Source organism: Balaenoptera musculus, chromosome 9 (genome assembly GCF_009873245.2).
Source record: "Balaenoptera musculus isolate JJ_BM4_2016_0621 chromosome 9, mBalMus1.pri.v3, whole genome shotgun sequence".
Taxonomy (NCBI): domain Eukaryota; kingdom Metazoa; phylum Chordata; class Mammalia; order Artiodactyla; family Balaenopteridae; genus Balaenoptera; species Balaenoptera musculus.
Window position 1 is genome coordinate 16,753,543 of NC_045793.1, and position 13,786 is coordinate 16,767,328.

Genomic DNA, 13,786 nt, shown 5'->3' on the forward strand with positions numbered 1-13,786 from the left:
AGTTGTCTGAACCACATTCTCTGGTAGATTCCTTAGGAAACCAGTTTTTTCATACAACAGCAGTTGGTCTGGGTCTTTTACCCTTGAAAATTAGTTGTGCTGCATACAAACTCACTGGGGCACATGTTCTTTCCTTGACATTTTAAATATTACAGTTTTCTCCTGTCATAAAGCATTTGCTATTAAAGTCTAATGATAATATTCTCCATATAAAAGTCACTTTTTTTTGGTCTTAATACCCAAAGGATATTTTATTTTCCTTTAATGTTCAGTACTTTTATGAAAATATGCCTGGATGTAGATCATTTTGAGACATGACACTATCTAAATATAAAGTTTATTATTTTTTAAACTTCAGAACCGTGTTCTTGAATTAAGTGTTTGTTCTGGTTTTTTGCTTTGGTTTTCTTCAGAAATTCATTTTGTATGTTTGTTTTATCTTCTTTGCTTATCTTCAACCTTTGCCATTTTCTCTCAAATTCTTTTTATCCCTTTCCTCTTTTCTTTTTGAATTTTAAAAGTTCTTTGTTTCTTCTACTTAAGGCTTTATTGGTTGAATTTATTTGTTCTTGTGTTCTTTCTAGTTTAACTTGCAAAATGTTTTATTCTTTTATTTCTAGTGTTTTGTTGAATTCATATCACCTCATTTCTGAGTTATTCGAATTCTGATTCATGCTATTTCTTTGTATCATGTGTCTTTAAGCTCATTTGAAAGAGTACGTTACTACTTTTATTTTTATAGCAAGTATTTGTGATTCACTTCCATTATCTGTGGGAATGTTATTCTGTTCCTTATTGTTGGTTTTTTTCCTTCATGTGAGATTTTACATCCTTTTTTTGATACTTTATGTGAAATTAGTTTTTCTGAAATTTAGAAAGAAAAACATGTGTCAGCTGTTCTAACTTCAGAGAGCTCTTTCTTCGGCTGGTTTTGTGTACTGTTAAAAATGTGGTAGCTTGCTTTCTCAGACTTCCTGGCTTTGATCCCTAGCCTCTCTTCCATCCAGACCTCTTTCCTTTACTCCTGTTGCCCCTGTTCTGCTCAGTGTGTATTCCACTTAGAAGAGTACCCTCACTTTGGGTCCTATCTTGAAGGGGAGCCCTGGATGGTCAGTTTTAAGAGTTTCCAGGGGCTGCAATGCCCCAGGTACTTTTAGTCCTTACTGGGGGCCCTTGCACTCATGGGCTGTGGGAATGGGAAAAGCTTCTGACAGTTTCTGTAGGTGTTCTCACCTTGGCCCACTGTACTGTTCAGTGAACACCTGTTGGCTGTTTTGAGGCTTCCTCTTCTCAGGTCCATCAGCTGCCCTGATGCTTTCCTGTGCTTTCCAGCACAGACGTTGATAGAATGCAGGTCATTTGACTCTTGGTGTCTTCTCTCCAGCCACTCGTAATTTTGAGGTTTATAAGGGTATCTTGTTACTTCGTCTTAAATGTTGACCATATGTTTTTGGTTCTTCTGGTTCCTCTGTCTCTCTATATGTGGAGACTCAGGAATATTCAAATAGTCTGCTGCAACTATTACCACCATCTTCCCACATTTCCTGATTTTTTTTAATCCAGCATTTTAGCTTAAATTGTTAAGGAAGTAGCTCATTCCCCTTATTATCAAAAAGAGAAACCTATATTCTTTTTTATTTAAATAAAAGTTACACATCTTGAGAGTTATATATATTTTTAAATATCTATGATACCTCCTGAAATTAAAAAAATTTTTTAAAGAATAATTGATTTTTGAGAAACTAAGGTTGGAGGGATTAATGGTTTGGGTCCTTGTGTTTTAGCAAAAATAAGTTCAACTACTCCTTTGAAATTATTTGGCATAATATACTCTTATGTGTACTTAAAACTGAAAAACAAGGTCAGTATTTATTAAAACTTAATAAGTTCCAGGCAGTGGCTTAAGGGATGTTCTGCTGAGGTTTAGAGAGCTTAAGTAACTTTAAGGTCACACCAAACTATTAAATACTGAACCAACTGCTCTAAATGTTTTATATATATTTAACTTTCACAACAATCATAGTACTACTATTATTCCCATGTTACAGATGAGGAAACTAAGGCACAAACCTATTAGGTGACTTGTTCAAGGTCACATGTGTAGAACTAGGATTCAAACTCATACTCCAGATCCAGATCCCATTTTTAGCCCCCGTCTATATAGTCTCTCAATAGCATGGCTAAGTTTTGAGCTAATGTTATAGGAAATCTTGATTCTTTTTGTTGAAAGGAGACCTCATAATTATTGGGCTGGAATTGGTCGTTAAAAAAGAGATTTTATTTTTTTCTTCTCGTATCAGTGAGCAGTACCCTTGACACAAAAGAACAATTTAAAGTTATATTCTTGTCCACTTCTTTTACCTCCATACTTCCATAATCAAGGAAACAGGCATCTAATTTCCGGTCAGTAGCACTCAATCTTAAAAAAGGTAGAATTCTTGAAAGGTAGCTATTTCCTTAAGAAAATATCACATACGAAGAGAATTATTTTATGACCAGAAGAGTAGAGTGGATTAAGAAAGTTAGATGTTTTTCCTTTTTATTTTCTATAAACTATTTTTTAGTAAAATGTGATAAGTAAGCTTGGCTAATGATACAGATGGAAACATCTGCAGATCTTTAATTGCCTTGCTAGGAAGAGTTTCCAATATTGGCCATCGCAGTATGCCACTTTGCAATGACCTTGGGCTAGCTAATGCAGAGTTGCTAGAGGGTTTTTTGTTTTTGTTTTTTTGCCCCCAATTCAGTTTATGACTGTGGAATCCCCTATTGGCTTTTGTATTTAGATTCAGACTTTTTAGTGCTCCCTTTTGAGGTTCTTCCTCACCCTGGTTTTGTTTACTTGCTTGAATGAATTATTTCTACATCCTGCTTGGGGGGCCCTCTCCAGATCCCATCTCCCTTGTATTCACACAGCCATATGGCTTGTGTACCCTCCTACCATCTCTCTGGCAAACCATCTTCATTGTCCTTCATTCCAGCCCCTCCTCTGTGCTCATTAATTCTGTGTTTTCGAACCACCTCCATCGATTCTAAGGACAAACAATGATGAACTTTTCTATCAACTCAAATGCCCGCGATTTATCCTTCCCTATTTGCTGACTGGTTTTTTGAGTGTATTCCAAATTTTTTCTCCATGGGTGGTGTTGCCCTTCTTATTTAACTCTATACTCAATGAATAGAAATGTTGCCCCATTCTATGCTGTGCCCTGGCACAGACCTGATTCCCTCTATACAAGTCTCACTGTAACATTTGCTGCAGTATGTGGTGTTGGCAAACAGCACCTTCCAGTACAAATCTTTGAGTTCCATTGTAGCCTCATTAACATTGTTCCCTCTTGTAGAGGATAGGTTAGTGCTGGTCCTTTTCCAAAGAAATTCAGTTACTAATGTGCTGAAAAGATGGCCTTTTATGGTGGTCTCACTGGGCGCTCCCCAAAGGCTGTGTGAAAGGAAAGGAACAAAAATGACAGCATGAAAAAAAGAAAAAAAAAAAAGATGACAGCATACTTTTCCTTGGCTAGTCTTTCACATTTCCTAGGAAAACAGACAATCACTGCTGATTAAAAACAAAATAAAACAGAACAAGCAAACAAAACAAACCCCCCCCCACCCTGGGCTTTCCAAAATCAGGTTGTATTACTTTAGTTCTTTCCTGACCCTAGTATTCTCTCTCATTCCCCCTTATTAAATCTGACTATTGACTGTAACTGTATAATCCTTTGATCCTTTTGGGTTCTTTGGAATGCGCTGTTGGTGATCAGTATCTAATTATCTTTTGAAGCCTTATTATAGATGTCTGTGTGTGTTGAGGGGGGAGTATTCTTTACTAAGAGTTACATACAACTTTGCTTTACATTGCCTTTGGCCTCAGAGAATATTTAAGTTAAAGTATTTAAAACACTGCAAAATAGGAAAGTAACAGAAAAAAAGGAGAGAGGAAGGGATGAAGGCTAATCTCCTGGTTGCTTTTAAGTGGATGGGTGGGAAGAGGTCATCAAATACCGTTGTGTCGTGGATCCTCCAGCAACAAATGAAGCTTTCATAGATCTCACTCCTACAGATACATCACCTGTCCTACAGGTAAGTGTTTAAAAAGGGAGTGGGAAATGACTGTCTTGGTCCGCGTGTCGTCCTCTGTGAGAGCAGAGATGAAGAATTGCGCTGGCTTTATAAATTTTACTGTTTATTTAAGCTCTTTACTCTGTAGAATGATGTTGTCTGGGTTACCCATATAACCAAGGGGCTAGCAGGTACATTGGCAGTTATTGTAGTATGGTCCTTATATAAGGATCATTGTTATTGTTACTCCATTTGTCTGTGTTCTACTTAACTAGAAACCCTAATAGCCAATGAAAACTTTTCACCCAATCTGCTCTACCTAAAGCTTGTTTTTTATTTTGATGGTTTTCTCTTGCAAAGAACTGGGGGGGTGCTGGCAACTGAATCACGGTCTTAGACTAAGCCTCTCTTGTCACGAGTACCAGTTGCAAAGTATTAGAATACGTTGTTCCTTTTTTAGGGTGGTTCCTAGAAGTTAATCCTGGATGGGTTACTTCAACCTGTACGTTCCAGGATCTTGGAAGCATTTTTCCTGTGTGGATTTTTGTTTGCCCATGATGCCCATTATAGCTCCTTAGCCTGTGCTGTCCTGGATAGAGCTGGGAAAATAGTCATCAGTCCAGCCCCTCTTTTTCAAAATGATGAAGTTAACTAAATGCTTCCTTCCTCATTTTGCGGGCTTTCTGTGTCAATTCTCTTTTCCTGGATGCTCTGAATTTTAGGGTATGACTTTCTTAGCTTCATGCAACATCCCTTCTTCCAGTCAGTGTAACTCCACACAATACCTATGAGTAGTTCATTACCACGGCATTTCCTTTCCCTGGTGCTGCAGCTTTATTTTCTGCACCTGCCCTCATCAGAGCTAGAAAAGTATGGGGCATGGAGACAACTAAAGCTGCATCCCTCGTGGCTGACCAGGGAAATGTTGGGAAGAGAGGACCTCGTTTCATCACCTAGTGACACCGTAGTGCTATCTGACAGTCTGTATAGCCACATAAGGGGGCAGTGTGGTCCCCTGCTGGGGAGAAAAGGCTCCCTCGTCAGCCTTTCACATGCTGGGCTGACAGCCTGGCTCTATTACACAGTAGCTATGTGCCCTTGAGCAACTGTCAACCTCAGTAAGCCTCAGTTTCTTCATCCTTCAAATGGGGGTGATAACAATAATACTACATGTCTAGTCGACTTACTGTGAGGATTAAATTGGATAATATGGGGAAAGCATTTAGCTCTATGCCTAGCGCACAGTTTGCTTGCAGATATTAACAAAAGAAAGGGACAGAGCAGGAGTGTAAAAATGCAAGAGAGAGAGCAAGAAAAACTGTCAATGTCAAGTAACGAAAATGGGAATATATTTTTCTATAAATAGACCCGATAGATCTCTTTGCATGGACTTATGACTTTATTTAAGCCTACTGTTTTATAAATTTACTGGAACTAAACATCTCCTTCAGGGAGCCCAATGGACAGAGAAAGAGCTGTGTCATTCTGAGCAGTGGTCACTTGAACGTGGATGGTAGCATCAGGCAAAGACAAGAGCCTTGTTCTTGGCGTGGGAAGGACCAGGCATCGCCTCGGCTCTGCCTTTTGCAGGTTGGGTAACCTTAGGCAGGGCACTGCTCTCACGCCTTGGTGTCTTCACTGAGCAGGCTGAGCTGGCTGACGTCTAAGGCTCCTTCTGTTCAATAGATTGAGGCATCTAAGCGAGGACAGAATATTGGACAATGAAACACATGAGGCAAAACCAAAAATGTCATCTGCCATTTTGGAAAGGTATTTTGGAGACACCTCCGCCCTGCTAGCGTATGGATTTCTGCAGCTGAGTGCCAGGCAGTTACTTCTGCTTGTGAGGACAAACAGCACTGCTATTTTCACACCTCACCACGTACCCAACTTTCGAAAAGATGGAAACCTGACTTTGCAAAGCACGTAAATGCTGCAGGCAGCTTTCACCCTGGCAGCTTTCTTTATCAAGGTAACAGAATACATTACTATTGAATTATGCAGCTTCCAGCTTCTCTCCCGACAAAGCAGAGCCCCACGGCTTATTGAAGAAGGGATTTGTAAGCAGCCAGAATCCACTCAATTTTGCTCAGTCTGGTGACATTCCCATCCCCTCTTTTCACTCTAGGAAGTGAAGGCAGTTATTTCAGCCACTGCGCAAAAATTAGAGTGGTGTTTTACAAGATGGTGAAAAAGTCGTTTAAACCATACCGTTTCTGCAGCAGTTGGCTCTGTTTCTCCGATCATGCGTCTCTCTGTTTCTCGTATCTTCCCTAACTAACCCTGAGGGCTTCTTCTCCTTCTTGGAAAGCATGACCCATCCAAAGACGTTCTTCTTCTGGTATTGATTTCCCAGCGAACTTTCCTTTTTTCCCTCTTCTCTAGATTTAAGCTCTTTTTATCTTCGAGGAAAAGAGTGACAGACATGACCAAGGTTACATTTGGAAAATGGAGTTGCTGAGTGATTTTCACTGACATTTTTTTAAAAAGTCTTTGACCTCACATTGCTCTCTGAGTCTTGGAAGCACCCTCTTTTTACTTCTCTGACTCATTTCTCCCTGCTCCCATTTCAGCTCTCCTTCTTTATCAAGTGAAACTGCTTATCACTTTGTCCTCCATGGCTCTATGCTGCCGGTCTTCTCTATAGAGAACTCTCCTCCCATCTTTTTGCCAATGCAAATCTTCCCTTTTTAAACAATTTCTAACAAATTCCCTAGGAAATCATTCCATACATCACCCTACTTCTTTAGCAAGCAGAGCTGCATGTGGTTGTGTAAGTGTACACATGTTACTTTATAGGTACGCTTACCTTTCTGTCTTTAGAGTATATGAATCCCTAAGAAGAATGAAGGTTTAGTTTTATTGTTTTCTGTCTTAGCAACTGGACAGTAAAATCTGCTCTTTAATAAATATCTTTGAAGTTCAACTCATATACTGAAGCCTTTTCTACTTTGTATCTTATCCTTTGAGCAAGCTTCAGAACTAACCATTTGCTTTATAATTCTTGCTTCTAAGGTATGATATTGCTTAGTCAACTTAGCATAATATTGAAGTGAAAGTTAAAACTTATTTTTTCATTTCTCTGAAGTAAAATGCTTAATTTTTCTGTGCTTCCAATTAATATCTGTCATATGTTGATATGGGGAAGAGCCTAAATTAGTGTTTTTCTTATAACTTAATTGCAGATACAAATGATCTTGTCTGTCTTCACACTTACAAGTAAGGACAAACTCTAGAAATTTTACCTTTTTCGAAAAAGGTACACTTTTGCTGTATGTGCATTTTGCTGGTATGTCTCTGAAAGTGTCTTTTGCTGTGCCAACTCCTCCTTGGCTTTATTTCGTTCCAGGGAGGAGTGTTTTGGCTAAACCTGGTCTTCTTCTCAGTTCCAAAGGTCTTGACCTGACAGAGTGGTCAGTGTGCTGCTAGGAGATGATAAGGTACTTAATGGACATCCCGATGACCGGATGACCTATAAACCTATCATCTTTTTGAGCTCAAGAGCACACTCATTTGTACTTGGATCTTGGCCTTAAACACCATTTCCCATGCAGTCTTGATATTTGGTTAAAACCGATAACCATCCATCACTTTCAGGCGCTGTCAGATCTGCTTGCAGCTACCACTGAATGAAATGTGAGCGCACTTCTTCAACCTAAGATCCTCTTAGAGGTCCTGAAGGACAGTACTAAAATACATCACATGAGTCCAAGGAGACCCATCACAGGAGGAACGCCAGCCTGACGTTGAGGGAAGGGATGATGCCGAATCCTTGATGCTCTCGTGAAGATCCTCAGCAAACGTCATTAGGACCTGAGGCCGGCAGCTCCTCTTCTCCTTGGCACCGTCCTCTCATCTGTGAGGCTAACGAGGACCTTATCTCTTAGTTCTTCCATTTCTCTTACCCTCTCAGGATTACGCTTTATCATCCAAATGCCAGGAAAGCAAAAATAAACAAAGTTTGTCAATCTAAATTAAATTCTCTCAACATTCTAGGGATGAAGGACTTTTGGAGAATACTGGAACTTTTTTTGTTTTAATCTCTTACATTGCTAAAGCAGTTTACAGTGCGCTAAGCATTTTAGTAGGTATAACTTTATTCGTAAGGAGAAAGAGTGTTATTGTGTACTATAATTATTTAGGGTTCATGAAGTTAGTAAGTTGTAATCAGATTGAAACCCTTTACAAATAGGAAAAAACCTCCCTGTGGATGGAAGCTCAATGTTTATTGAACAAAAATAGTTGATAGGATTCTATAATATTGATGCTAAAAATGAATTTATATTTTTCTAGTTTTATGGGAATAATTGGATATTCCTTTAGAAGATGGTACTACATAAAAAAGTGTGTCGAACCACTTCATCCAGAAATGATAATATTAATCATTAATTTTGAGCTATATAGACTGTCAAGAAGGTATTTTCAAGAACTTCTCTGGTCCCCCAGTGACTAGTGTTAGCACGTATTTTCACAGTTGGTGGAAAGTAACAGGTTGTGACTGTGGAAGAGTATGAACCCAATTGGTCCCTTAACTTGTGAACTTGTCTTCTCTAACCCAATGCCCAAAGCAGATTAATTAACCTATGACATTTGTTTTAACAGTGAGCCAAGACTTACTACCAATGTCCTAGTAAGTAACATGCATCGTTGCTTAGTATAAGGCTTTCATTTGACCCATAATATAACCATTTCTGGTTTATTGAGATACTTACAATGGTGTGTCACTGCCTCTGATAAACACCACTATATACCTTAAAAAGATATGGAACTATTTTCAGCTCCAAAATTTACTGCCAGGTGTAGCAGGGGCCAGTAAAGTAGACTTTCTTCTATTCCTTAGAACGTCTTCCTTGACCCAGAGTTTGAAGAATATTGAAATGATAGCCAGCTGAATCACCAGACCATAAGTATCCACCAGGTAGTTAGTAAGCGCTTCATATATTTCCTGTACTATAGAGTTTTCATTGAAAGGTGGAGTATGGATAAAACAAAGAGGAAAAAAATTAAAAACACAATCCCTGTGCTTGTGGCTTAATTGCAGAGATGGGACTTAAACATGTAAAACAACCAGAGAACAATTTCACAACAAGAGATAAACAAGTGGGATGTTTGGGAGAGACATCTGGTTCCTGTACTGTTTATAGATCATTCCAGTGCTGTATAAGAGAAACGGAACTGACTGTTTCTGAAGGGAGCACGTCCTGGTCCTCTGGCAGCAAGGTGCACGTTTTCTGCCAGGAGGGAACACTGGATGGGGGCTGTTTATTTTTTCTCCAAACAGGAAACCTCTTCCATGCTAATAGCAGCTTCAAAAAGATTGCTGTAGCAGATGGAAAGAACCCATATATGTTCATGAATTCAATTAGCAGCGACTAATTGAATTTGAGGATTAACTCTGTCATTAGAGAGACACAAAACCTATTTATGTCTTCCGTCTCTGGTTGCACATGCTAAGAGGGATTTGGCACAGGTGGTATCTGAGTATTAGACCACTGTAGCATTGAATGGCCCTTAGATGCCACTGATGGGTTAATCCCAATGACGATGAGATGATAAGATGACAAACTGCGTGAGAGGTGTGCTCTGTAACCCTCCATTCCGTATTTCAGCAGTGGAGGAGACGCCAGTCGGCAGAGCGTGAGGAACACAGGACTAGAGTTCTGTGAGTGTTTGCCTGACTGGAGAAGAAAAAGAGGAGGGGCAGTCTCTTCTCACATCTGATGATTAAAGAGAGCGCACCTTATGCAGAATTCCTAATTCAGTTCAACCAGCATTTGTTGTCTGCAGAGTCTTCTACTTGCCTTCCTCTTGCTGCTCCAAAAAGCTGGTCCTTCTGATAAGTAGTCTTCCACCTTTTCTTATTTATCTGCCGAGATACTCATGATGTAAAACAGATGACACTGTGTGCAGATACACTCCCATAGATCACACAGGTGACAGAAGCTACTGTTCTTGGTCAGTTCCCAACCCTAACTGAAAGTCAGCACCAACCCACTGACTCCACGCACATCACGATGCAAGTGTGGGGTGTGACAGCTTGTGTTTTCCAAAAACAGCCACAGCAGTATCTCCCATCGCACACATTCTTCTTGCAGCAGGACTTTGACGTTCTTTTCATCGAGCTACGAGGTATGTGTCTCCTTTCCTTGAATATGGGCGAACTTAAGCCTGCGGCAGAGCGGACGTGACGCCGTGTGATTTCCAAGGCAAGGTGACTTCCACTGGGCTCCCTTGGAATGGTTGCTTTTGAAACAGTCAGCATTTCAGGAGGAAGCCCAAGCAACCCGAGGAAGCCCGCGCGAGAGGAGTCAGAGCTCCCAGTTACCAGTTGTGTGTGTGTGACCTTCTGAAAAGTGGCTCTTGGAGCTTTCAGTGAAGCTGCCCGAGCTGATGCCAGATAGAGCAGAAATTTCTGCTTAACCCAGCCCAAACATCAGCTTTTGAACAAAATAAATAATTCCCATGTTAGAGCCGTTGCGTGTTAGGATGGTTTGCTATGCAGTAATAGGGAACTGATACAGGTTTATGTGTCATTATAAGAATAATCTTGAGTTTGTTCTAATATATTATTAAGAACCCTTAGTATTCTAGCTATTATTAGCAAAGAACTTGGCATGTATCTTATCATCAACTGTCAAAACTTCCTTGAGGCCTAGATTAAAATGCAGAGGTCCTTAGAGATATCTAATTCCTCCTTTCTTTCACCTCGTCTTGGGTTTGTTCAGTATGACTATGTAAAATAATATCAATTGTCAGTCATTTTCATGAGCTGCTTCCTCCTTTCTGCCTAATTAGCATAATTCACGATAGTTATCCATTATCATTAAATGTGTGTTAGATTACCTTTGCTATGGTTCACGATTATATTAAATTCCATTTTGGGAGCTAAGCCTTCACAGTTTGTTGCTCACGTACCAGGGCTTGCTGCTCACAAAGTAGAAAAATTGGACAGAATGCTGCTGATAAGGAAAATGCAGGAAAAGCTATGCAGAAATATGTATCTCAGAGAAGTAAGCTCTTGGGCATCTGACGGTGCAGACTCTCTGGTGGCTGAGAAATAAGTAATAAAGGAAAAGTGTGAAGACACCTGTCGTGATCAGATCAAGGGAATTGTGAACATGACATTCGCCGTAGGGATGCTTGTTATTCAGTGTCTGCTTTGGCATAAAAAGAGTTGCAGCCTAAAGCCATAAATTGACTTCATTTTCTATGTGATGCATTCATGAACCTTTTGTTTGGGGTTGTTTTAATTTTTGCCCACCTTGCTCCAAGTTAAAGAAGAAACAGCATGGTGGAAGGAACTCCGACCTAGGAGTCAGAAATAATAAAAGAAAATATAAAAGAAATAATAAAAGAGACAAGCACCCTTCTGTCTCTCAGCTGGATTGCTAACTATCTGTGTGACCTTGGAAAAGTCAATTTACTTCTCAAGCCCCATTTTCCTTATCTATGAAATGATAGGGTTAGACTAACTAAGGCTAAATAGAGCTCTGCAATGTGGAATATGGCTTCTGAAGCATTAGTTTTATGTTGTGATTCTTGCTTTGCAGATGTGAATATTTAGGAGTAAAAAGTATGCAGAACTTGGCAAAGCCAAATGTATATTTATGATTCTCAATGAATCAACTGATTTTTACCGCCTAGGCCTCCACAAGCCATTCTTTGTTCAACAGTTTTTGTTGTTACGTTTAATTTTTTCTTCCACAATTAAAAAAAAAGATTTAGATGACTGCTATCACTAGCAAGTGATAAACAATTCAGCAACAGAATATTAATTTTAAAACTGAAAAATAACTGAACATGAAAGATTAAAAATTTTAAATAGACATAAATGCTCAGGCTTGTGACTCTTTATATACAGCGTAGTTATTTTGGTAGATTTATTGAGATTTACAAACATACGTGTGGCTTTGCCAAGTTCTGTATACTTTTTATTTACAAATATTTTTGTCTGCAAAGCAAACTTCACAACCTTAAACTATCCCTTTGGAAGTCATATGCCATTTTCTAGAGCTACAGTTGACCGTAGTCTAAACTTCTCATTTCATAGAAGAAAGTGATTCATTTCTGTGTAATGGTGTTAAAAACATCAGTATTCCATGGTGTTCTACACAGAAGACCACAGTGGTCAGAGTCGCTGTTTCTTGAGCTTACTTGCAAGGCAGAGTCTCAAAAGAACTGATTTTATCTTCATTTTCCTAATGAGAGAGCTGAAGCTTGGTCAATTGCCCAAGGTTATAGCTAGTTAATGGTACTCACAAGACTTAAACTCAGGCAGTATGATTCTAGACTCAATTAAAATATATTCCTTCCTAATTTGGATTTCTTGCCAAAATATCAGCTCTCTGAGAGGATGGAGTATATTTTGTATGGTCAACCTTGAACAGGGCCTGCCATGGCAGAAGCAGGCGAGCCAGCCAGTGGGCCCTTGGACTGTTTTCTCCCCATCGTGATTCCAGGTGATAGGAGTCATTTTTTTCCTTCTGTGCTCTGATGGCTAAGGATGTCCAGGCTCTGGGGAGTCCAGGACTAGGAGAGAGGCTGTGAGAAGGAAGACAGTGATTCCTTCCTGGTAGTCCTGACTTTTCAGTTCCAGCTTTCTCTCTCAGGATGTTTACTGTTTAGCAATTGATTGGAAGTTACAGTGCTGAAGGAAAAATAAACCATTTCTTGTGAACTAATGATTCAACTTCTAAACTCTAAAACTGACAAACTTTTCAGTTCTCTACCCCCTTACTTTCCTGTCTGGCTGTCTAAGTTTATGTGATTTAATTGTCTGGGAAACTCAGTACCCACCTACTCAATAACCCTTGTGTCCCATTGGCCATTTGACTTCCCTTGTTCTTTCGAATTTGGGAGCACTGTTGCCTCAGTATGAAGGAGTTTTGGAAAAGGCAAGAAGGCAGGCTCAGAGCTGAGGAAATAATAAAGAATAATACTGTAATCATAACAACTCATTATTTGTTTTTAAGCTTGATCTTTCAGAAGGTTATTATCTGGAGTTGAATACTAATGGATTCAGGCTCTGTTTATGCAGAGCAAATCTTAAACAACAGTGTTCAGGAGGGAAGGACATTAATCAGGAGAGAAGAGGGCCTTGTGCCTAATAATGTTTGCATAATAGCTACCCTTGAGTGTATTGCTTGACTTAAAAATAAATATTCATGTTTTCTGTCTCCAGTACAATTGGAAATTATTTGTGGTTATGATTCTTTTATATGCTCTTCTATCTGGTCATGGGGACTTTAAATTGGGAGGCTGTAGGAAACCAAAAGACATAAATAAAAATGCTTTTGAGTGAGTCTGAGGGAGCAATGGAAAGCCGCCGTAATGGGGGTAATCCGGAGCAATTGAGTTGAGAGCAGGTCGTAACTCTGTTTGCAGGAGGGAAGGGGCGGAATCAAACTGGCATGTGTCAGGACATTTATACGATCCTCGATTTACTTTTAACGCCTCCAAAGCTTCTCATTACTCTTGGGCTAAAAATCCAGGTTCCTTCTCTTGACATAGAGGTGCTCCCTGGAGCATTCCCTTAGGAACTCCACAGTTATGACATAAGACAACCCAGCCTCAGATGTGATAATGCAGAACTCTTCCCAGGGCCCCTCAGACAACATGACTCTTAACTTCCAAGTCCTTGTTCATATCTTCCCTTCATGTTTTAAGGATTTTCCAAATCTTCTTTGCTAATTAAATCCACTTATTGTGGAAGAGTCACCTTAAA

General features: G+C 39.5%; 1 protein-coding gene across 6 annotated transcripts in view; it reads left to right on the top strand.

Moving 5' to 3' along the window:
* Nucleotides 1-13,786, top strand: part of DGKI (diacylglycerol kinase iota) — a 447,458-nt gene that overhangs the window by 403,825 nt on the left and 29,847 nt on the right. The window contains exon 30 of one of the 6 annotated variants that reach the window (XM_036864406.1): nt 7,660-7,963. The exons of the other annotated variants lie outside the window; for them this stretch is intronic. Within the exon in view, the coding sequence (XP_036720301.1) occupies nt 7,660-7,691 (32 nt within the window). The 3' untranslated portion in view covers nt 7,692-7,963. Of the gene's footprint in view, nt 1-7,659; nt 7,964-13,786 lie in introns of those variants that run through there. 6 annotated transcript variants of the gene reach the window in all.